Below are 23303 nucleotides of genomic sequence, written 5' to 3' on the forward strand. Positions count from 1 at the left end.
CTAATAATTATGTAATAATATTACATTAGGTATCTATTATATATTATATTATAAAAAATTAATATCAGTTTACAAGTTACAGTATAAATACACACTGTAAGGCTTAGGTGTATTTTCAATTTTGAGTATAAAGTTCATATCGTCATCGTCGTCGCGCACTTGACATTTCTTTGACTTAGTTTGACATGGAATTCACGGTGATCAACTCTGACATCGGGCGGTCTGGCAGAGACGACGGTTATCATAACGGTTCGGATGCAGCGTCGATAAGAAAATTTGAACACGTCGGATGTCTGGATCTCAGTTGTTCGAGTGAGATTAATATATTGAATATCGCTCCTATAATATTATAGACGATATTATGACTATTTTTTTTATTTTGAATTATCTTATTGCTTGTTTCTGAACGCTGCAATTGTACCTATATTCCGTGTCCACGGGGATCACATTTTCAACTGTAGTAAATTAAAAAAAGTTTGTTAATTTATTTCATACTTATTATAGTTGATAAATACTAAACATGTATATGTGTAGTAGGGAAATTAAAATATTTAAAATTAATGAAATAAAAAAGGTTTTATAGTATATATATAATACATACCTATTATATCTTATTCCTGAACAATTTCGTCAGAAAAAAAGAATTAAATATAATATAATACTGTTATTATAAAAAGGTAGGTTTGGTTAGGTAACTATTAGATAAGCAAGACTGTACTCGTATAATATAGTTCCTATCTGACTAGGGAACTACGTATGGTCAGTGGTCGAAGTTTTGGTAATACGGTGGAGTGGCATTCCTCCACTTTTTATAACTCACATTTTCCATCCCTCCACTTATTTTGTCGAAAATCATGCATCCCCCTTATAATTATACACAAATATTAGGTGTCGATAAACATATAGCTAAGTTGTATACAATCTGTTTTTTTAGTACCTACTAGGAGTTTAAGTCAATATTTTTTATTTTGCATAATTTGAAAATTTAGCTTTCTTTTCCATAAAAGTACATATTTTGTTATATTTGTATTTTAGATTCTGAGCGGAGCGATAAATGTATTGATTTCACAATGATGTGTGTTTTTATATTTATTTTTTTTTTTTTTGCGTCCATCATCACGGTTTCTTGCAGTAAAATGCTTAGATTTTCTCCAACAGCAACTTTTCTAGTATAGGAAAGTGAATCTTGTTGGTGCATTTAGGAGGTTAAAATTTAAAATTCCTAATAATTTTCAAAAGCAACGGGAAAAACGGGAATTTTTACTCAAAACCATTTTTCAAAAAAATCGATTTTGGTTTTTAGTGTAACTGTAACAAAAATGACCGTAGGCACTTGAAATGTACAACAAATGTTTATTTCATCAATCCATATCCTTGATTTCCTTGATTTTTTTCATATTAATAAATATTTCTTTTTTGATTAATTTTAGTTAAATAATTTTATATTTATTAATTAACGGTATTATCACTATATTATACTATAATGCATAACTGATACTTGATAGTATTTATAAGTTGCATATGCATTAATACTTTGAGCATAAATTCATAATATATTATATAATATTAATAATATTATGTATATTATATTTCAGAATTGTAATTATATTCAAAATATATATTTAAATGTAGCTACTTTTATAGTTATAAGTATTCGAAAAATGAAAATAAGACACCAAACTAAAAACTAAAAATATAAACTATATATAAAATTGTATTATAAAAAAGGTATGAGAAGTTTAACTGATCCCCTCACCCTCACCATCCATATGGTGTACAACTTTTTATGCCATATATGAAAACTATATAAATTATGAAGTGCATTCCTTCACTTATTTTGAGCAACTTCCTTCGAATACTGCGTCTATAGTGCGTATAGTATGACTATTATTATTAAATTAACGGGCTGATGAAATTTTTATTCTTTTCTAATTTTACCAGTTAGTAAAAAAAGCCGATGCTCCTTCTATACGACTTTAACTAATAATTATATGTTAAAAATTATCTACGTATATACTATGTAATAATATATTATTATGAGTTAGGCTATACCACCTTGCAGACACAGTCAGAAATAATATTGTAATATTTAAATATGATTTTGCTAAAAAATTTTAAAATTACGAATGTTTAATAACTTATAATAAGACCTATAGATACTTAAAAAAAGAAAGAATAACAAATTTTAAATCGTACTTATTATAGTTATAATAATACATTGTTGGGTTAATGTCAAATTTATCTTTTCAAATATTAATGTGAAAACTGATTAAAACATTTGATTCATTTCCGCTGACCCAGTGACATCTGACATTACAATATAAACATAAATATTAACAAATAACAATGTGTGCCAAATTTAGTTACATAAGTTATTATTAACCTTTCAATAATTTCAAATACATAGAACATAAATGTAACACATTTTATTAAAACGAAGAACTCTAAAATAGCAATTTAAAAAATAAAAAAACTTAAAAAATGGATTAAAAAATAAAAAACAACTACTTCTGTTTAGTAGATGATGTATGAAACAAATGTATAGCACACATAGCTATATTGGACCAATAGTCAATAAAATGAAATGCCTACAACATCCGAACCCTAGTAACAAGTAATTAGTTAAGAGTTGTTACTTATTAGTTATTAGTTATTATTGTTATTAAGAGTTAGGTATCTACGATCTACCTATTCTACTTCTACCTATTACCTATATAATTTATAAATATAAATATCTATATTTAATATTTATGAAAATTGTCATAAGTATGGCATCTATGAATAATAGTTGAATAATATGACATGCGAAAAATAAAATATATAATTGTATTACATTTTTATTTTTTATATTGACTTTCTGTAATTATTGTGAAAAATGTTTTAAACAACTATCTGATAATCATTTATTGTATACAGATATATTGCACATAGCAAATTTGTGTTTGATATCGTCCACCAATCTTACGTCTTTAAAATTACCGGTCAATCGTATTGATAAAATTTGCAATCTCGATTCCTACACAAATCTTGTCGAGTTGGACCTTTCTCATAACCATATTAAGCAGATCGAAAATCTCCAGGTAATTCAATTTTCATTAATTTGTAGGTAATTTAACTGTACGGCTGTATGGCTATATATACGTAGGTAAGACGTAAGTAACGAATATACTATATTATCATTGGCACTCAACTAAAGTCTAAAGACATCTGCACGGCTCACGGCTGCACCTAAAATCGAAATTCAATACACTGTAATTTATTTTCACTATTATGTACCTATTATCAGAGTAGGCAGGGTAAGGCCAAATGGTTACATAATAGTTATATCATATATTTCAAACAAAAAATGATAAATTTATTTACAATAGTCTAAGTAATGTAAATATTCTTTTGAAAATGTTTTTGAAATAAAATATACAAAATGGTTAACTTGAAATATCTATGTATAAAAATACAACTGTCAGTCTTACCTATTGTAAATAAAACACAGCTCAGATGTTGAGCCTTGGATATACATCATTAAATATCATAATAATTTGACTATTTGAGGTAGGAATTACACTACATATGTAATTATATTGCAAATGCAAAAGTTTGTAAGTTAAAAAATGTATCTGCCCAACCTATTAACAATAAAATATAAACTGTTGCGGAAATAGAATAAAAAAGTGAACAACTACTCATTATTATCAGCTATTATGATAAATATTTTATCATAATTATTTATATGTACTATTATAGTAGTATACATTAAATGAGACTAAGAAGCCTTTGCGAAATACTATTGTATGCTAGCATATTGTATACAAACATGAATATAATTTGATGACTATAGGTATCTATATAGAAAATTAATATACGCACCTAATACCTACAAGGTTGTATATACATATATATATATACATATATATGTACATATGTGTATTGGTAATAATAAAAATATTATTTAAATAATTCAAATATTTCAAAAGTATTTTAAGAAAGACGTATTTAAAATGAAAAATACAAAGTACAATATCAAAACATAAATAAAAAAATAAAACAAAAATTGGAAAATATGCTTTTTCAAATAGGTAAATAGATATATTTAATAAACGCATACCTGAATACCCATTTTTTCCAACCTTGTATATTATAACATATTTCCGAATCAGATTTTGTTGACAAATTAACAACAATGATTACCTATTATTTTGAAGGGATTGGTTAAATTGAAGCGTTTGACTTTAAATCACAATCCATTGACAAACATTCAAAATTTGGATACTCAACGTGATTGTTTAGAAATGCTAGACATAGGATGTTGCAAGATAGCCGATTATAAATTTGTAAGTTCATAATAGATACATCACTATACCAGTAAGATTTCTAGGTTTTTCTTTAACATCAATGAACTATAAGTACTAAAAATAATAATGTGATTGATTTTTAAATGAATTTTCAGGCTTTGTACTTACGAAAGTTTAAGAACCTTATATCGCTAATTGTAGAAGGTAACCCATGTCAAACAGAACCCATTGACTCGCAACGGACATTCATACTATCATTTGTACAATCATTACTGGTGTTGAATAATAAAACTATTGCAGTTGAAGAAAGAAAAAAAGCTCTAGATACACACAGGTATAACTTTAATTATACCTATTATAGCTAGCGTATAGATACCGAAATGATGTGAACAACAGGCGGTTATCGATGGAAGGGTTAGGAGGTTAGCCCTCTCCCCAAAAGGAATTGTTTGTTCTTTCATCATCGACAATGTAAATTGTAATCACAATGAGGACCACTTTACTTCTAAGATATAGTGCTAGTAGTGTAGGAAGGCAGGTGCTAGGGGTTTCCACCTCGTTGGGCCTTTTTTTATTACTTTAAGGCGTTATAAAAGAAAGAATCAATATTTGTTGACTGTTGGCTGTAATTGTCTGTTATACGTATTGCATGATAAAAATGTGCTCAAACGCTCAATACAATTTATGCCATTTGAGTGACCTTTAAGTGCTCGCAGTAAATACACTATAATTTTCACAACATTTTTTTAATAAATAATATTTCAGTTTATTAATATGGATTTCCTAGTATGGTATGTTGGTACAGCTGTAAACAATTCAAAAGTCCTGAATAATTAAAACTTATTAATTGTTGGACCCTATCCCCCCCTTCCACAAAAAAAAGCTCTAAATACGCCACTGAACGCTAGTCCCTTCAAAATGCAACCAAATGTCCAAAATACGTCCGCATATAATGTACACTTGTATTTATTAGACTAATTTGCTAGTGCATATGTAAACAGATAATCTTCATTCTCCAAACACCCGAACGAGTCAATTCAAATTACGTGTTTTATTTTTGTCAATTACGGCTTTTATCACATAAAAAATGTATGGTTTTTATTTTTAGTCAACTGATTGCTATACTTGAAAAAAACGACAAGAAATGGAAACGGTTGTCTGTGGACGAACAACTACGATTAGAACAAATGGCGAGCAGGAAGGACGCCTTTTTAGATGGAATCCCGGAAGGCGAAGACGTCGATTTCAACGTGAGCGTATTTCGTAACCCGACCGTGGAACAAGTTCTGATGGAAAACGGCCGTTACGGAATTTATAATGTTTACAGAGGGTAAGGCCGTATTATTGTATCCGAATTTAGGTGCACCAGTGATGGTTTTAACTGGGCGATTATCTATATCTATTGGAATTTGGAACTTAGTTAATTCCTATTATAATGTGAATATTAAAACATAATAATGCACTGAAATTATTAACAGTAGGTTTTATAAAAGTGTTTAAATATAACAACAATTATTAAACTCAAGTACAGCTAGTCTTCGAAAAAAATAAAAACAATTTTTCCCATATCATTTTGGCATTTAACATACTACCGCATCATCTCTAGATTCACCACAACCCTGATTGGAATTTTACCAAAACCGCTACCTATACTGAGTTGCACCGCACTGTTAACCAGTGGTGGATTTTCAATATTTTTCTGTGGAGTGGAGGGGGCTCCTGAAAAATGATTTGTATTTCAAAATTATTTTATAGTAAAAAAAAATGTTTGACTGTATTTTTTTTTAAATATATACATCCCCCATTGTCGGAAGGGCAAGGTGTCCCCTGGACCCCCCTTAAATCTGCCTCTACTTATATCCCAATAATCCTAATACCTATATGTTATTTTGGTTGTTTCGAGGCGATTTAACATTTTTTTTTGTTTGTTTTCCTCTGGTCATGAATCGTTTAGATACGCGGACGACTTTAGGCGACTAATAACCGAAATAACGGAAGCTGCGGAGACTAGCCGCGGGATCCGTGCTCGACTGGTTGACGAATTCCACGGTGAACTGCGGCAGTTGATCGACGACGGCGTGAATGAAAGCAGAAAGTTAGCAAATAAGTGAACTGAAATAAATAAAAAACTAAGCATAAATAATAATATGCAACGTTGAGTTGGTTAACGTAATTTAACGTTATTTTATTAGTTTAATAAATAGGCAATTTCTTAACAACTATTAAATTTAATGGTAAAAACAATTTCTGTGTCTGTACTTTGGGGTTTTTATCGATTTTTAAATTTTCATGTAAAGCATGAGGTATGACTGTCTATAAAATATTACAATTTAAAAATGCTCATATATCGCAGAAAAATGAAGTTTGGTAAAATACCAACATATATAAACATAATACCGGCAATTGTAAGCTACGCCCGAAGTACAGGTAAACACTAAATCACAAGTGTAAACTGCGCCCGAGATTTTATCAAGTGTAAGAAGGTGATATGTAAACTGCACTATAGCTGATAAATTTTAAAAATGAACAGCTATATTTTTGCAAATGTAAACAAAATTACACATCAAAAATTAAAATTTCTAATTTAAACTTAGTTCATTATTGCAGCCTCATAATATAAACAATTTATAAAATAAAATATATAGTTTTAAAAAGTACAATATTAGGACAAATAATGTCATATTGCTGTTATATAAGTACTCATCAATTGGAGTTGGACCACTATTATATTTATTAATTAAATGTTGTAATTTTTCGCGTTTTTTATTGGTTGTAGAATTTTTGTACTTAAGGGTTCATTTATACTATTCAGTTTCATATACGTTTCTATTTTAATCTCTTTTAATTGTCCTATGAACATAAAAATAGATGGATGAGTTGTATAAAAGGTAGAATTAAAGTGAAAATGAAATAACTCGCAACATTAGTGCTTAAAGTTTGCCCTGCTGATGCTTGAGGGCATATTTCAGGTGAATACTGAGCTTCTTCTCTTATATAAACATATACCTACACCTACCAGATGATCGGAAAATAGTGTAATTTTTCTATGCCGGATGTATTGATAACCACCAGTTGTTGAACACCACAATAGTTATTCGATAAAGTATTGGTGTTTTTATAAATACTGTGGTTTTGGACAACAATACAATTTGATTGAAAAAGTACACAAAACACAATCATAGATTCCACTTTAATAAGTTAAAAGTGTTGAATAATTTACAAATGGGGCTCAGGTTGCATTAAACATTTACCTTTTTAACATGGATAAAAATTTGGGCGCAGCTTACAAAAAAAGGTCATTTGGGCGTAGTATACGTATGCCCTATAATATTCTTAACTTTAAGTTTGATAATAGATCAATTCACTCTATATGAGTGGGTTAAGCTATAACCACAGTATTGATTATCTCTGTAATCATTATCGTATTACTCTTAATACATAAAATTGTTTAATTTCTGAATGAACTGTCTTTTAATCATCTAACTTAACAATCATTGTTCATGCATCGTTTCTAAGACTATACAACTCTCATTAATTGTTCGTCCATTGCTGTCCCATACCTTATATGTGGCTCTGGTAATATATGTACTTGGGTAGTAGATGTACATGGGTATAATATGGCTATATCTAAGTACACGCAAGGAGTTAATTTTTAAAAAAACGGAATATTTAAAATAACTTAATAAAAACATCTTTTTTTTTTTTCTTTATTTGTAATACACAATCTGTACACAATCGGCACAATAAGAGTATGAGCTGAGATAATAAAAAACATGAAATTATGAGCTAAGAAGCCACCCACCGATGACACTTATGTAAATTGTACATAAATTTGAAAAAATTACAATAATATAATGTTTTTATATAACATTTAGATAAAAAAACAAAAATGTTTACGAAAAATAAATTTGATAAAAATCTTGGAGCTTAAATCTAGGTTATCTGCAAACTGAATCGGGCGTTACGACGTCAATTTTTCGGTGAACCGAACTGCGATTTGTCAAACTCGTCAAATCTCACATGGGAAGTCTCTGCGTATTATTTGTAATGCCTGTTTTTATTTTATTAAAGGGCCATTGCATTTTGCAATTGTACCAGCTCAAAAATGATTGTCAGACTATACGTCGTAACTCGTAATCTTGTTTCTCAGGTGTGTTTCGGAATTTACGGAGTACAAAAAACGTGTAAAATGTGGTTTGTCGGCAGGTGGCGGTGACCATGTAAGTCCATTGATAAACGCTGACGTCGCTTGCGAACGGTTTGGTGAGAGGACTCGAGCAACATGGCTCACGCTGATGAGCCACGAGGACCAATTGTCTAGGAAAATAACGGTTGACTTTATTATCATTATTATTAGCTCCTCTTTAATTATTAATACCTACCGATTTATTTAGAAAATGATTGATGCATTGCGGGACGTACTCGAAAAACAGATAGTCGAATTCAAACAGTTGGTCAATAGCCGATTTTGTATGTTGCAGAGACAACAAAACAAATTCCTACAGTTCATTTTAGAGTATGCAGTGTCTTCGGTTCAAAGCGATGACGTACGTATAATTATTTTGTTATTGACGGACCACGGAAAGAATAAAACTCCATTTACACTTTACAAAACAATTTAAATATGTAGCATGTGAATAATAAATTAAAAACAATAGCTATTAAATTAGTAAAAATGGTGATAAACTTCACTTGCCATAATAATAAAAAAAAATATATAGATATGTCGTACATAATTGTATAACAGTAATTAACTTCCTAATAACTAATATTAGCTTCCATAGCATCTATTCCTATTTTCATCAGTACCTACCTATATTAGCAATTAACAGACGATTCTCATATAAAAAAGTATCAGAAATATTATTAATTATTATAAAACAGTATTTTTTTTTGGTAGAATATAATTCAGTTATAATTTAAAAATATAATCGTTCTAATAAATAAGGGCAATCTATTGAGTTATTTAATAATTTTAGTAAAATCACATGTACATGACAGTAATGAAAAAATTAAATCTAACGACGTAAACATGTTTAACTTATACGATTTGCGAAAAGATATTAATAAGTGGTTTTAGAGTAAAAATATTAAAACAAAATATGAAATGTATAAACAATTCGGAGTTTATCTCGTCAGTCATAACTCATAAGAGTTTTTTTTATGTATACCTATGGTTAATACCTATAGGTATAAAAGAACTTATCCTGGCTGGCTGCCGAGTGCTGAATCCATCATTGCCTATAACAGGGACCAAAGCTATGAGTGTGCAATTTAGTCAGTGGTTTCGTTTAATAATGTTAGAGATCCACTAAGAAAGACTTTTCCAAAATTTTTAAGGCACATTTACGTGGCCTCAATTAAACAATAAGCTATAAATCGTAAATGCTCAAAACCAAATGTATGTTTGTAGCTTATATCCTCAAAAACAACTTATTAGATTTCGACGAAAATATCAGGCATTGTTTTTAGAGATATCAAAAAAGTTTAGAGAGTTCTTAGTTTAAAAAATATACCAAGACAACGAAAAGTTAAATCTAATTCGTAACTTGAGGTTGCACATCTAGATTGAATTATTATTAGGTCCACTGACGCCGATTTGACAGTGTATTGATGTACACTATTACTAAGATACACTTAAACCAAGATACATAGGTATGTACCTATATCGCGTTGTATTTTATATTTGTAATATATTTATTATATTGTTTTAGTGAAGTCAGATTTTACTGCTTTATTTACTGCAAGGTATAAAATATTTTCATCAATAGTTATAAATTCAGTTAGATCCACGCGAAAAGCCGGGTGCTCGTTATAAATATTATAAAAGCACAAAAATATTTTTACATTTTTTTTTAATACCAACTTTTATACTTTTTTCAATCTAAATTAAGAATGCCGATAAATTTGTCTCTTAAATATTGCTCTCTTCTTTTCTGTGCATTTCATAGAACCTAAATGTTTGTAATCTTAAGCCACTTTTTAATGCTGTTTTGTTTGTTTTAGTTGAACATGTATAGTAATATAGTATATATAGACATATAGTATAGCCGTACTTACAATTAGGTAGGTAACTAAATATGACAGTCCACCAGATATACAAACCACGAATTGGGTGTTTGTCCTCAATCCCGTGTTTAAAATGATATGAATGTAAATATTTACAATAAGTCAATCAACCATGGGAACATCGACAATATTACTTAATTACGTATTACAATTGAGTATATAATAATGTACAGTATATATATCATACGTAAGTATTTATGTAACTATGTTTTATACGTAGCATGTAGGTATAAATGTACAATGTATATGTACAATGTATAACATTTTTCAATTCGTAGGTAATTAATTAATTAAATGATTTCCTACTTACCCTAAGAAATATAATATTTAATACTATAACGATTATGAATACCAATTCATATAGATTTATTAACTATACCTATAATGTAATACAACTATTATTCGAATGTCCTTCTCTGGACCTTGCCAGACATTTCTGGTCATAATTTTTTTTCTGATTATTTCAGATGAATAATAGAATAAGCAGAGTGTCACGATTTACAAACGATATTTCACAATGTATGGAATCGCAAGCCTCGCAGGTAGAACGCGCTGAATTATACATAACGAAAAGTGCTTCCAAATGGTTAGATGACGTGTTTGACAAATTTAACAGGTAATATGTCAAAACTAAAAAACTAAAAACTGCAGTTCATGATGATAAAAAAGACACAAAACATTGAATAATAACTGATACAACTTAAACAATTGAGCAACAGTGTTCGAACATGTATAGCATAATTGTATAGAATTGTATTCGATGCAGTTGATTATTAATAACGATTATACAAACAGCTGGTACCTACTCCATAAGCTACAAACCTAGGTACCTATGTATTTTATTATTTAAATGGTTTAATTCGTTTACATTTTATTTTTTATCCGTATATAAAATATAATTAATAACTAAAATACATAAAAAGTATAAATTATTAACGACTTCCTAATAAGACTCTTATTAAAAAATTAACCTAATATTTTACCAAGTTAACTATATATGCATATAATTCAAATGTTTTATTAATTGTATTGAGTAGGTACCTACTACCTATATTATTAATTATTATGTATTGTTAAAATTTTAAATAATTTTGCAGCGAAGAATTCCAAAGAAATCGTCGGAAAATATTAGAAATCGCAACATTCATCCGTTCTCAAAACAAAACATTGAAACAAACACAATCTTAGCAGTTATAACAGTTTTATGATGTCAACAGTTTGTTTATTACTAAATATCTATATTATAACGCGAACAGGGCGCAACTAGGATTTTTTAAAGGGGGGTGACAGTAGTGTATAGTGTAGTTTCAGATGAATTCTATTTTTAATATTTTTTTTTCTCATTCAAACTTACTACCATAATTATTTCTGAATAATAATATGACTACTTACGTCCGGCATTCGAGAGACTGAAAAACTTATTGGTACTCTATATATTTAGATACAAATCACATATAATTGAGGTATTATCAAATTTAATCTTAAGGCATTTTACAAAATTATACATAGCAAAAGTTTACATATAATTTCCATTTGTTCGGCCAACTTATTGAAACTTTAATTTATTTTTTGGAACTCAGTCGTTGAGAATACAAATGTTCTTTTTAATTTTTTTCTTTATTTGAAAGCTTTTGTTGACTTTGAGCAACATATAACTGAATAACAAATCAACAAACCTGACTATATCGGTGTACATGTCCATATAATTGCTATAATAACTATAATTTTGCATTATTTTTATTTTTTTTAAGTACGACAAATGGATCTGAAAGTTTATATCGAACATACAACGCTCAATTTCATAGCTCCTATCCTTCTGTCCATGTAGCTTTAAATATTTCAAAAGAAACGCAAGAAGAAGCATGTATGAAAATTCAATCAGTATTTAAAGGTCAGATTAAAAAAATGGAAAATGCTGATTCAATTCGTATAAAATAATCCATGAAAGAATATAACAAGTATAGAATTCATAAAAATATTATAACATATTTGGTCAAAAATTTGTTATTTAAGTAGTACTAAGGTATAACCGTATAACATTCTTTATTATATTATTTCAACCTTTTATTATTTTTAATTATTTTAGTTTGTTTACTATATTAGGTATATCATATTTGTCAAAAATTGAGTTTATAAGCACTACCATAACTTAAGTCATTTTTTAAAAATTTAAATTTTACTAATCACAAATAAAAACATAAATTTGGCAACGTTCCACAGCAAATCATACACAATCGTTTGACTTTTGGCGTAAATATTAAAGTTAATGGTTTAACGTATATCGCTAATCGTTAATCGTGTTCTCAAAAAAGTACATTGTACGCAATCGTGTGGTACCCAAATTCCTTTCAAAATTTCAAAAATTACAAATTTATTTCAATGAGTCATTAAATTCAATTTCCAACATCCTCTCTCCCCTTTGTAGTGGTTCTGGTTGTAATAATATTTTTATTTTAACCATAATAAATTTCCGAATTTGTTGCCTTCTCAGTATAGGTACTATGGACAAAAGACAATATGACATTTTTGTAACACATTATTATTTCTTAAATTATGGTTCAATGGGCTAGACACCCAAAACACCCCCTTAATTGAGCCACTGAAATTCAAAGATGAAAGTCCAAAGTATTATCCATAATCACTAGTTGTGAATGTTGTAATAAATTCTCTGAGCCAATTAGTGTACCCATGTACGAAACTATGAAATTGGAAATACTTCTGATTTTTTAATACTTTAAACATTAACCAGTGATGGTCAAAATACACAATTACATAAAACCACCGGTTGTTGTTTACGCAACACTATTGTTAATTTTGACCCTTTTTTGTTCGATTTTTTGGTCATACACCTCTTGCGCATAAATATTATTTAACAATAGAACTGAAAAAAGGTGAACACCCAAACGCTCAAATTCTTTTTTAACTTTAATCTTAAAATATAAACTGTTGTTGATGTTTAAAATTGAATATGTTTAGACCATTAGGAACATTAACAATTTACATTTTTTTAAAATAATGTATTATACCTACAATGGCATAAGAAATTTACATTGCTGTTGCCTAAAAACCAGTAATTATATGTTATATAATAGAATATATGAAATTATTTATAATAAGTAACATTAAATATGAATGTAATATTGTAGATTCAGATCAAGTAAAAGCAACATTTTTTGATAGTATGATTTTGGATTTTATTAACATTCAAATAAATGAATGGTTATAATATGATATAATTTATAATATTATAAACTTATGAAAATATAGTGAAGCAAATAAAGAAAAAAATGGCTTACAAGTTGGTTAAAAATTCTATTCTGAAGAAGAAAAAATATGAAATTGAACTAGTAAATTAGAAGATCTAAGCAGCATCATTGAGAATACTATCATCCAATGATTTGTATATGGTCATGTCAATATCCATTCTGAAATAAAATAAAAATATATATTTATTAAATTGTACGGGTTAGGCTTTTAAGTATAATAACACAAAATTACATTATTTCTATCAATAAAAATAAAAATTAGTAAGTTTTCACTGCATAACATAGCACTTTTAATTAATAAATAGATTAAATTAATTGAAAACCATATTAAAAATATAAAAATTGTTCTTATGGGACTGTAATTAATAATAGATTAAACTTAAATAAACTTAACAATAACACAAATAACAACCAGAAAACTCAACAATTATTATAATGAAACATGACGAATATTAGGCATGCAATTATTATATAAAAGTCACCAAAAAGAAAAAAATGTACATAAATACATGATTTATTAAATTGTAATAACATAATTAATAAATTCTTAAATATACAAAAAGTTAAGATTGAGAATGGATTGAACTTACTTTTTAAATTCATTAGCCACATCATCTAATTTAGATGGTGGGCAGACCATTGCTGTTCTTATACATTTTGGATTAAATAATGACATCACATACTTATTCCCAATTTGTGGCAGTTCCTCTAGTGTTACTTCAGATATCTTCTTAATAAGATTTCTAAACAATTGTTAATATTATCAATACATATAATTTAACAATATCATACAAATATGTTTATTACCGATTATAATCGGGTGACAAATTTCTAAAATGAAACAATACAGATTGTGTTACTAAGTCACCTATTGACTTTTCTCTTTCAGCAATTTCAAAAATAACAGAACATTTTGCAGATTCAAATAGTGTTGTATCCCAAACTGCACCATCAATTAAATGAGTCTCCTATAATGGAAAAAATAACTTATTATTGCAACACAATACGTCAAATTTAACTTTAATTATAACAATGTTAATATATCAATACAATTTGTTGCTTAACATATCTTCTTTAATTATGATTCATTATATTTAAGAAAACAAACCATTACTGAGCAATGGACAGATACCATGTAGACATATTATTATTGATAAAGGTAGAGAGTGGATGTACATAAAGATTCTAACTTGATTTTTTTTTTTAAATAGTCGAATAAACATACCATAATATTTTTGGTTTCTTTATATGCGGCAGGCACATTTACTGAACGATAAAAATGGAGCAATAGTAAACCTTCATTGGGTCTTGGAGTAATGCTGTATGAATATGCATGACCTAGTCCACGAATATTTTTCCACATTGGTCCCTATAAAATGAAAAATACTTAATGTAATAACAGTAAATAAAAAAAAAATGTTAATTTTAAATTTGAATAAAATTATACTATATAACATACTTCTAATTGTGTAAAATATTGTAAAAAGACTAATAAACCAGCCATATCTGGATGATTAAAGTCATTGATACAATCTGTTACTTGTATGAAATAACTGGACTCAATAGCACCCATACCAACAGCACAAGCTCGTATAGCACATTCATCATTGGGTAAAATATATTCATAGTCAAAAACAGTTTCAAATCTGAAATACATATAAATACCATTCTAATAACAATTTCAAAGTATACAATAATGCTTACTTGCTAAAATACTCACAATTTTTCTGAATGTTTAATGTTGGATGGAATTAGCTGTTCCAAAAGTGAAGATGCGTTTGGTTGAATTTCACATAATACATCTAAATCAGCAGATAAATGCATTTTTATACAGTCTGGATTGGCTAAAATCATTTTTACATTATTCAAATCATCATTAATAGATGACCACCCTTCATCAGATTCTATTTTATTTTGTAAATTTGATAAGAATTTATGTTGTCTCAGTGTACTGCACGCATAGTGATTGCTATCTATATAAATTGAACAAATAATTACATAACAAAATTGTTTAAAACAATGTGTATCATAAGATACTATTACAAGATAATAGAAAACAAAAAATGAAATATTTATATCGACTTACTATTTTTATAGATTATATTACGTAATATATCCCTTAACATATGATTACCGTCTCTTCGATAACTTGAAACTTCATTTATTATTTTTGTTAAATTAATAGAAAATTTTTCTTTTGTTATTTCTGTATTGAACAAAAAATTATGCAGCCATTTGATGCCCATGTGGTATTTCTTTGGTTCTAACTAAAAAAGTAAAATTTATAATAATAAAAAACTTATTATTTAACTGGAGAAGTGTTACACACATTATTTTATTAATAACTATTGAAAATTATTTTAAATAAACCTAATATAATTACCTGAAAGAATAATGAAATAACAGAAGAAAAAGTTCCACACAAGAAGTGAGATGATGATGATGTTCCTATTTCTGAATTCCAGCACATTATATCTTTTTCTAACTGAGCAATAATATCAGTATAATGAATTTTAATACCATCACAGTTGACTGTACTTTTCATTAACAAATCAACCATAATCGGTAAATACATTTTAAGATTCATAGGTACATCTTTGGTATCAATAAAAGTGTAAATCTACAAAACAAAAAATAAACAGTCACAAATTAATTTTAGCTTTACTAAAAATATACTTACATAGACAAAGTTGCTTTTTATATTGTCTACTTCCATGTATATGGGTGCATTAGTTATTTTAAATAAATCATGTTGATCAATAGAATTTGTCGTGAATGTTTTATATGAATAGAACTGTATGCATTCAATATTAGGAATATTAAGCGATGTTAAAAGTTCTTTGGGTGGTTTAGTCTGAAACACGAGCATATTTTATAAACAATTATTTTACAATCAAAATAATTATTTGTTTGGTTAAATATTTTAAAATTCTTACCTCACATTCAACTTTGGCATTTAATAATTCAACTGCCTTTTTTTTCAAACCATCTTCCCCTAGTGTTGTATGTCGTTCTTGTACTCTTTCTTTTTCTTCATTAGCTAACTCCTCTTGCTTTTTTATAGAAGGTATTCCCCTAACAATTACTCTATTACTATTGACAAAATACTTTTCCAATATTCCTTTCCAAAATGTTATTCCTTCATTATTTAGTTGTTTTAGTATGTTCATTTTATTCAATTTCTGCTCCAACTGAAAATATTAGTAATAATTATTTATATGAAATTATAGTGTTTAATTTTTTAAGAATTTACATTAAATATAAATAATATTACTCACATCAACAGAAGTTTTTCCATACAAAAAATCTTCTATAATTGTTGAAGACAATTTTTCATGTGGATAATTATCTAAGTAACTCAATATTTGAAGTTTGTTTCTCTCAACAAATGTTTTTAATCTTTCCAAGTCAAGATAACTAACATCGACCAAAAGTTTATAAAATACTTCATCCAATTTTGAGGGTATAATGTCAGCACCCATTTTTTCAATGGGAACATTTTCAAAATTAATGGTTATAGAAGGTTCATTATGAGAAGTCATATCAAATGACACCTGTTAAAATATATATACAATAATAAAAATTTATAAACAATAATTTAATAGATTATATTATTTATAACACCAACTCAAAAATAAATAATATTTAGTTTTTGGTTGTAATAAAATAGCTATGTGTATTGGTTGATTACATTTAAATTGTTCAATAATAACCAAATTAAATGTAATTTAATTTATTTTTACAATTTTGATAAAAACTTATTTTATTTGTAACTATAGCATATTTTACAATATTTTTAGTATTATTTGACAGAATTTTATTTGGAGATTTCACAGATAATCTCAATATTTAAAGATAATTTATAAGCAATATCAGCTATTAAGTTAATTTAAGATTTGAACAAAATATTTCAAAGTATTCTATATGCAGTTTTATATTCTTACATCAGTACAAAATGGATCTGCAATTTCAACCATTTCTTTAGGTAAAGGACTGATCTGAGTATCCGTCAAGTATTTCAACAATAATTGACATGCAATATAACTAAAATAGAAAAATAACATTAATATAATATGTTATAATAATTCATTAAATAACATATTTACTTACTCTTTTAAACAATTTGGACCTCTAAAGCCTACACTTATTATTCCATTAGTTTCCTCATCAGAAGGAAAAAGGACCGAATTATTTGAAGATATAGTTAATGGATCCACGGGGTTTTGCCAAGGTCTGACATAATCTCCTCGATTACCCTGCAATAATAATAAATTATATATTAAATATACACAATAATAATAGTTAAGTAAGTATTATTCAAATCAAAAAAAAAAAAAAACTAACAATATTACCTTTGATAAAATCTTTTGAATGAATGGTTCTAAAACGTCAAACACAGAAGAATGATCTATCTTTCCACTTATAAGAAGTAATAAATTTTCAGGACGATAAAATGCATGATGATATTTACGAATCTATAACACATAATGTAAATAAATTATTCAATAACTAAGAAAATTCTTTTTTATAACTAGAATTTTTACAGAGTAATTCATCGAGCCAATGTTTTCTTCAATAATGCAGTTCTTTCAATTCTGATTTTTTTAATTTTTAAATATACTTTAAGGCTGTATTTTAAAATTTTTGAGATTTTTTGTTCTACTCAAGGAGTGTCCTGTGGAGATACTAACATCTGTTTTTTAAATGAGAACACCCCAATTCAACTATAAATTGTACAGTAGATAATTTTTCTGCATTTTTTTACATATCAAAATCAAATTTTATAGTAGTTTTTGAGTTATTTAACTTTGAGTTCTAGGGATAAAAGATCCATAGGAATTAATTTATAAAATATGAAGGTGAGGGTAATTTGAAAATTGCAGCCATTAAATATTAATATTAATCTATCGATATTAATAATTTGTTATTTGGCCCAAGTATAATAAATACTAGATTCGATTTTAGATGTATTTTATATTTATGTAAAATCAATTTTAAGGAATATTATCTTTCATACAAACTTTTCAATAAGTAAGAAACTACTCATTAAAATTTTGAACGTTGTACATCATAATTTTCAAAAAAATTATCTACTAATTAATTTACAATAAAAGAGGAGGATTCTAATTTGAAAAACAGAAGTTTGCATCACCACAGGACAAACAAATTCAACAATTTGAAAATATGGTCTTTGAGTAGATATATTTAAAAATTTCAAAAGTCGGAATTTAAATAAATTTATTATTAAAGGAAAAAATGAGGTTAAGCATGCTTGGTGAATCACCCTGTATAATAAAACACTAACTATTATAATGGGTATTACACAAGAATAAATAAAAACAGTATATCCTTTAAATACAATTATTACCTTTTCATTTGTAGTTGAATCCCTCAAATTTTTCATAATACCTCCAGTTTCCGATTTATAACCACATTTACCTGGGTACAAGTTTTCCAACATATTTCTTGATACAATACTTTCTCCAGTATTTTCCCTGCCTTGCATTTCACAGTACACAACACCAGCATCCTCTGCTTCATAAGTTATATGGTGGACTTCCGTAATAAATCCACAATCCTAAATAATGTATTTAATTAATAGCTTGTAATGAATAAATAATTCTTAAAAAAGCATACTTTAATTGTAGGATATAATATATGGTCAAGATAGACTGGAAGAAGTGATAGGAAGCCTTCACTACCAGCTGTGCTAATTGTATAGCATGTATGATCAACATCTAAAATAAATGTTGTGGTAAAATAATAGTAGAAATCTTATAGTTTATTAACATAAAAGGAAAAGGGTATCATTTTTTTACCTGTCCAAGCATTTGTGCCAGATGCAAGGCAACGATTAGCCAATAAATCAAGAACTCCTTTAAAAGGATAATCTTCAGATCCTAGAAATATTAAATGTTCTAATGTATGTGGAATGCCATCGCCATCGTGAGCTTCAGTAGCTACAAATAAACATTTTAAAAATAGGTAGTTAAAAACATAGTTTTTTATTTCATGTATTTTAATGTGTTTTTAATTATAAATAAAATCAATGCAAATTATTTACTAAAAAAAAGATTTATCTATAGTATAAAAATGTGTTCATGAATAATGGAAATAATACAAGTTGTAGGCAAGTAAATATTATAAGTTCATAAAAACATAATTAGACCCATTCATATCTGTTTCACATTCATAAATAGGTACAAATAAAAATAATAGTCAGTAATCCAGTTATTTACTCCTAAAAGATATCTGTGAACATTTAAGTCAGAACAATGCTTCTCAGCCTTTGCTGAGCAAACAATTTTGTATTAGAAGAAATTTGAAGATTTTTTTATGGAAAACTATTATGACTCAATCTTATGTTTAAAGAAAGACAAAGTAGAATGTTGATTTGTTGAAATTATAAAGTCGCCCATTGGAGAATATACTATCAGAAGAATAACTTTTCACTAGATCTTAATAGAAATTGGTGTGATAGGCAATAATACGCTCAACCAGGATTTTGGTGCTTAAACTGGTAGATAACCCAAATCAGTAAAAATCTATTTCGCTATGATCACCAATTTTTTCCTGCCGTTATAGAACTGTCAACGATTAAAAATGTAACAATTCTTAGAAAAGAGTGCACACAATGCAAAATAAAATTACGTCAATTTAGTTTGCTGCGATAATATGGGAGTTGTGATCTCAAACAGATTACCAGTACAACACACACTGTCTTCACCACAGCTGTTGGTCGTTACAACATTTGTGAACAGAAAAAAAACAAAAAAAACAGACCAATATATTACCCAGAGTGAAGTATCCCTGGACTAGCGGGCCCTCTATGTCACCGAACACGATGGTGATGCCAGTACGCAAACATTTATACTTGTACACCGGTATGGTAGACTCGAGTTTCGAATAATTGATCAGCTGAAAACGGTCAGAGTGCTTCTCGCTGAGCGTTACGTCTACAGGAGCCATTCCGGCGCGTTCGTCGTTCATGTGCAATCCGGCCTGACAACCGTAAAACTAAAAAACGACCGTCGTCTGTGTGGTAGGACAGGTGGTGCGTGCCGTGCAAACCGTTCGATTGACAGTAAATGTTTAATAGGTAGTTATGGTAATCAGCAGAGAGGAGAAACTCGAATGAGACTGCCGTAATTCCTACAACATCAAATAGCTACGGGGAAGTATCGGAATATTATTCGCGAATGCCGGGCGTTAGGAACAACGAAGAACACACATGGACAACGCGACGACGGTCAACTACGGTAAGTGAATAGTGGTGGAGGCACGATCACGCGATATCGGATGAGATAAGGTACAGACGCTACCGCCCCTCCTCATTCCTGCCGTCGGACTGACGCCACTGAGCGTCGCCTCCACACTTACACCGGGCGCCGGTGAACACTGCGACCTACGTAAATATTACAGTTACGCGTAATCAAATTTAATCCTTTCGAGATTCGATGTTTCGAATGTTCCGATGCGAAAGATTCGAGATTGTCAATACACTGTCGTCGTTCGATCGCCGGACGGCTGTCATTAAATGATATAATATTATATTCCTCTCGATAATAAAATACCTACAACCTACCTACCAATTAATATCACTGTGTAAATACATCGTGTGGTAAAATGTAATGTAAATTAACATTATGTGTAGGTACGTGTCTGCTGTAGGCAGTAGGCTATAGAGGGTGCACCGTCTTTTATACAGAGTGCTGCTACTGCTGCACTGCTTTTGTTGGGTAAACGGCAATTTTTTTTCTCCAAATTGTGTTATGGAAAACAATTATTCCTTATAGGTAGGTAGGTACCTACTTAATACAACCTTAGTCACTGTTATATTTTAAAGATTTCAATTATACTTTGTGGCATTCTTGTTCCTTTAAAGTCCGATATTATTATAATTGTATAATAATGTGGATTGTAGCCTTGTATCAAGGTGGATATTTCCACCTTGCCTTGTGTGTATTGTGTTTTCATAAAATCAGTGGTAGGTAGGTAGGCCAACGGCAATAGTAAATAGGTACTCTAATACTATATGGTCCCCGCTACACACCTTTGAAATATTTTGTCCGGTCCGCACTAATACTAAATTTTACATCCTAAAATCCAACATTTTACACTTTTAAAGAGTAGGTAAATAGAATGAAATACTTAGGCAGCTATATTGAAATAACATTTTAAAACTTTTTTTACTTTTATTGGTATCTTGTTACTTTACTGGACACCCATTGTTTTTGCAATTTTAGACCTACAATTTCCCTAAAAACTCAACATTTTTTTCCCGCTTTTCCCGCAAAATTATTACTCGTAATATAAGTACTACATTATAAGTTGCTACTTAATATTTATAATAACTCACGAAGAAATAAAAATAACAACAATGTATCATAGTTGTTCAGCATCCGCGAACCATTTACCCAAGTTAAAAAAATTATGTAGGTATTTAGGTAGTTTACATAATTTAAAATCCCAAATAAGAAAATGTTACAGGTATATACCAACTTTAAACAAAACATTTTTACTAATACAATGGATAGTAATTATTTGTACATAAACCATAAGTATAAATAATAGGACTAATAAAAAACAATGAAAGATCATCTATTGATTTAACCGTTATTTAATTGTTAGTATCATAAATCATAATAGGTACAGATAGTTGGTATTAATGGTATTATTTATTTTAAGTAGGTACCAATATTTTTAATTACTAGATAATTTTGAATTTGCTAATGCAGCTTCAAATGAGTTTTTAGGAGCACCAAAATGTTAAGTAGGTACCTATACCGACATTTTTACGAGGTTTTCATGATTTTGTGTAGTCAAATGTTTTAGGTACTATAATCAAAAGATTGCTTTTGCTAGCTAACTTTTAATTTTTTTTTTAATACCTTATTCATAGTTATTAAACTAAAATAAATTCGTGTATAATTCATAAGAATAAAAAGAATTATCACAAAATATTAAAATTATATAAAAAGTATAAGAAAACCTAAAAGCTATTTTGACCACATTTTCAATTCTTAGTATAAATAGAGAATTTTTCTATGAACTTCTAACTCAAAATAATTTGAACATTTTTGTCAAAACTCTAACTTCAGTTGCTCATAAAAGAACATTTTGGATTTACGCTCAACGTTTTTTTTTAATTTTCAAAAAAAATAATTTTTGAGGAACCTATTCAATTTTTCAAATCTTTTGATCAAAAAAAATTTTTTATGTCTTTAATTTAAAAAAAACTAATACAATTTGAAATGTATGTATAAATAAGTTAAAAAGAGTCAAAATATTTTGAAAATTGTATGGTGTCTAGAAATTGCAATTATAACATACGGTGATACAGACACAATTAGGGACATTTTTTTTGGAGGGTTAAAATATTGTATAAGCAGCACTCTACTCACTCACATTAATAATATTAAAAACTAAAATATGTGATTAAAAATTTGAGAGGGGGCTAAGTCCCTCTATCGAGCCTATTTTTGGTGAACATTTAATTTATCTATGATGTGAAAAACACAAAAATAGTGGTTTTTGAAACCACCAGAAGTTTTTTCGTATAAGTGATATTAAAAAAATAAAAATGATATTTCACAGATAATGTTCTCAACTATACTGTATGTCCAATATGGTGTCCTTACTATCACAACAGCCTATCATGTTGCTCATTTTTAAGACT

The 23303-nt window shown here is 28.2% G+C and overlaps 2 protein-coding genes across 2 annotated transcripts; one reads left to right on the forward strand and one right to left on the reverse strand.

Moving 5' to 3' along the window:
* The first annotated feature begins 157 nt into the window (after positions 1-157).
* Positions 158-13540, forward strand: LOC111038785 (dynein regulatory complex subunit 3-like). The gene is made up of 10 exons (XM_022322017.1): positions 158-312; positions 2917-3080; positions 4200-4328; positions 4445-4623; positions 5398-5619; positions 6244-6384; positions 8440-8620; positions 8684-8836; positions 10826-10974; positions 11456-13540. The coding sequence occupies exons 1-10, from the start codon at positions 186-188 to the stop codon at positions 11544-11546; spliced, it is 1536 nt and encodes a 511-aa protein (XP_022177709.1). The 5' UTR covers positions 158-185; the 3' UTR covers positions 11547-13540.
* A 129-nt stretch (positions 13541-13669) lies between these two features.
* LOC111038783 (uncharacterized protein C05D11.1-like) lies at positions 13670-20942 on the reverse strand. The gene is made up of 18 exons (XM_022322015.1): positions 20419-20942; positions 19444-19584; positions 19262-19362; positions 18993-19202; positions 17977-18099; positions 17735-17880; positions 17569-17668; positions 16903-17178; positions 16561-16815; positions 16305-16478; positions 16008-16244; positions 15711-15891; positions 15345-15597; positions 15084-15270; positions 14850-14993; positions 14432-14592; positions 14215-14367; positions 13670-13783 (listed from the first exon to the last, which is right to left on the reverse strand). Exons 1-18 carry the CDS (start codon positions 20612-20614, stop codon positions 13720-13722), a joined length of 3102 nt encoding a protein of 1033 aa, XP_022177707.1. The 5' UTR covers positions 20615-20942; the 3' UTR covers positions 13670-13719.
* Positions 20943-23303: the final 2361 nt, after the last annotated feature.

The sequence above is a fragment of the Myzus persicae genome, unplaced genomic scaffold (genome assembly GCF_001856785.1).
Source record: "Myzus persicae strain clone G006 unplaced genomic scaffold, MPER_G0061.0, whole genome shotgun sequence".
Classification (NCBI taxonomy): Eukaryota; Metazoa; Arthropoda; class Insecta; order Hemiptera; family Aphididae; genus Myzus; species Myzus persicae.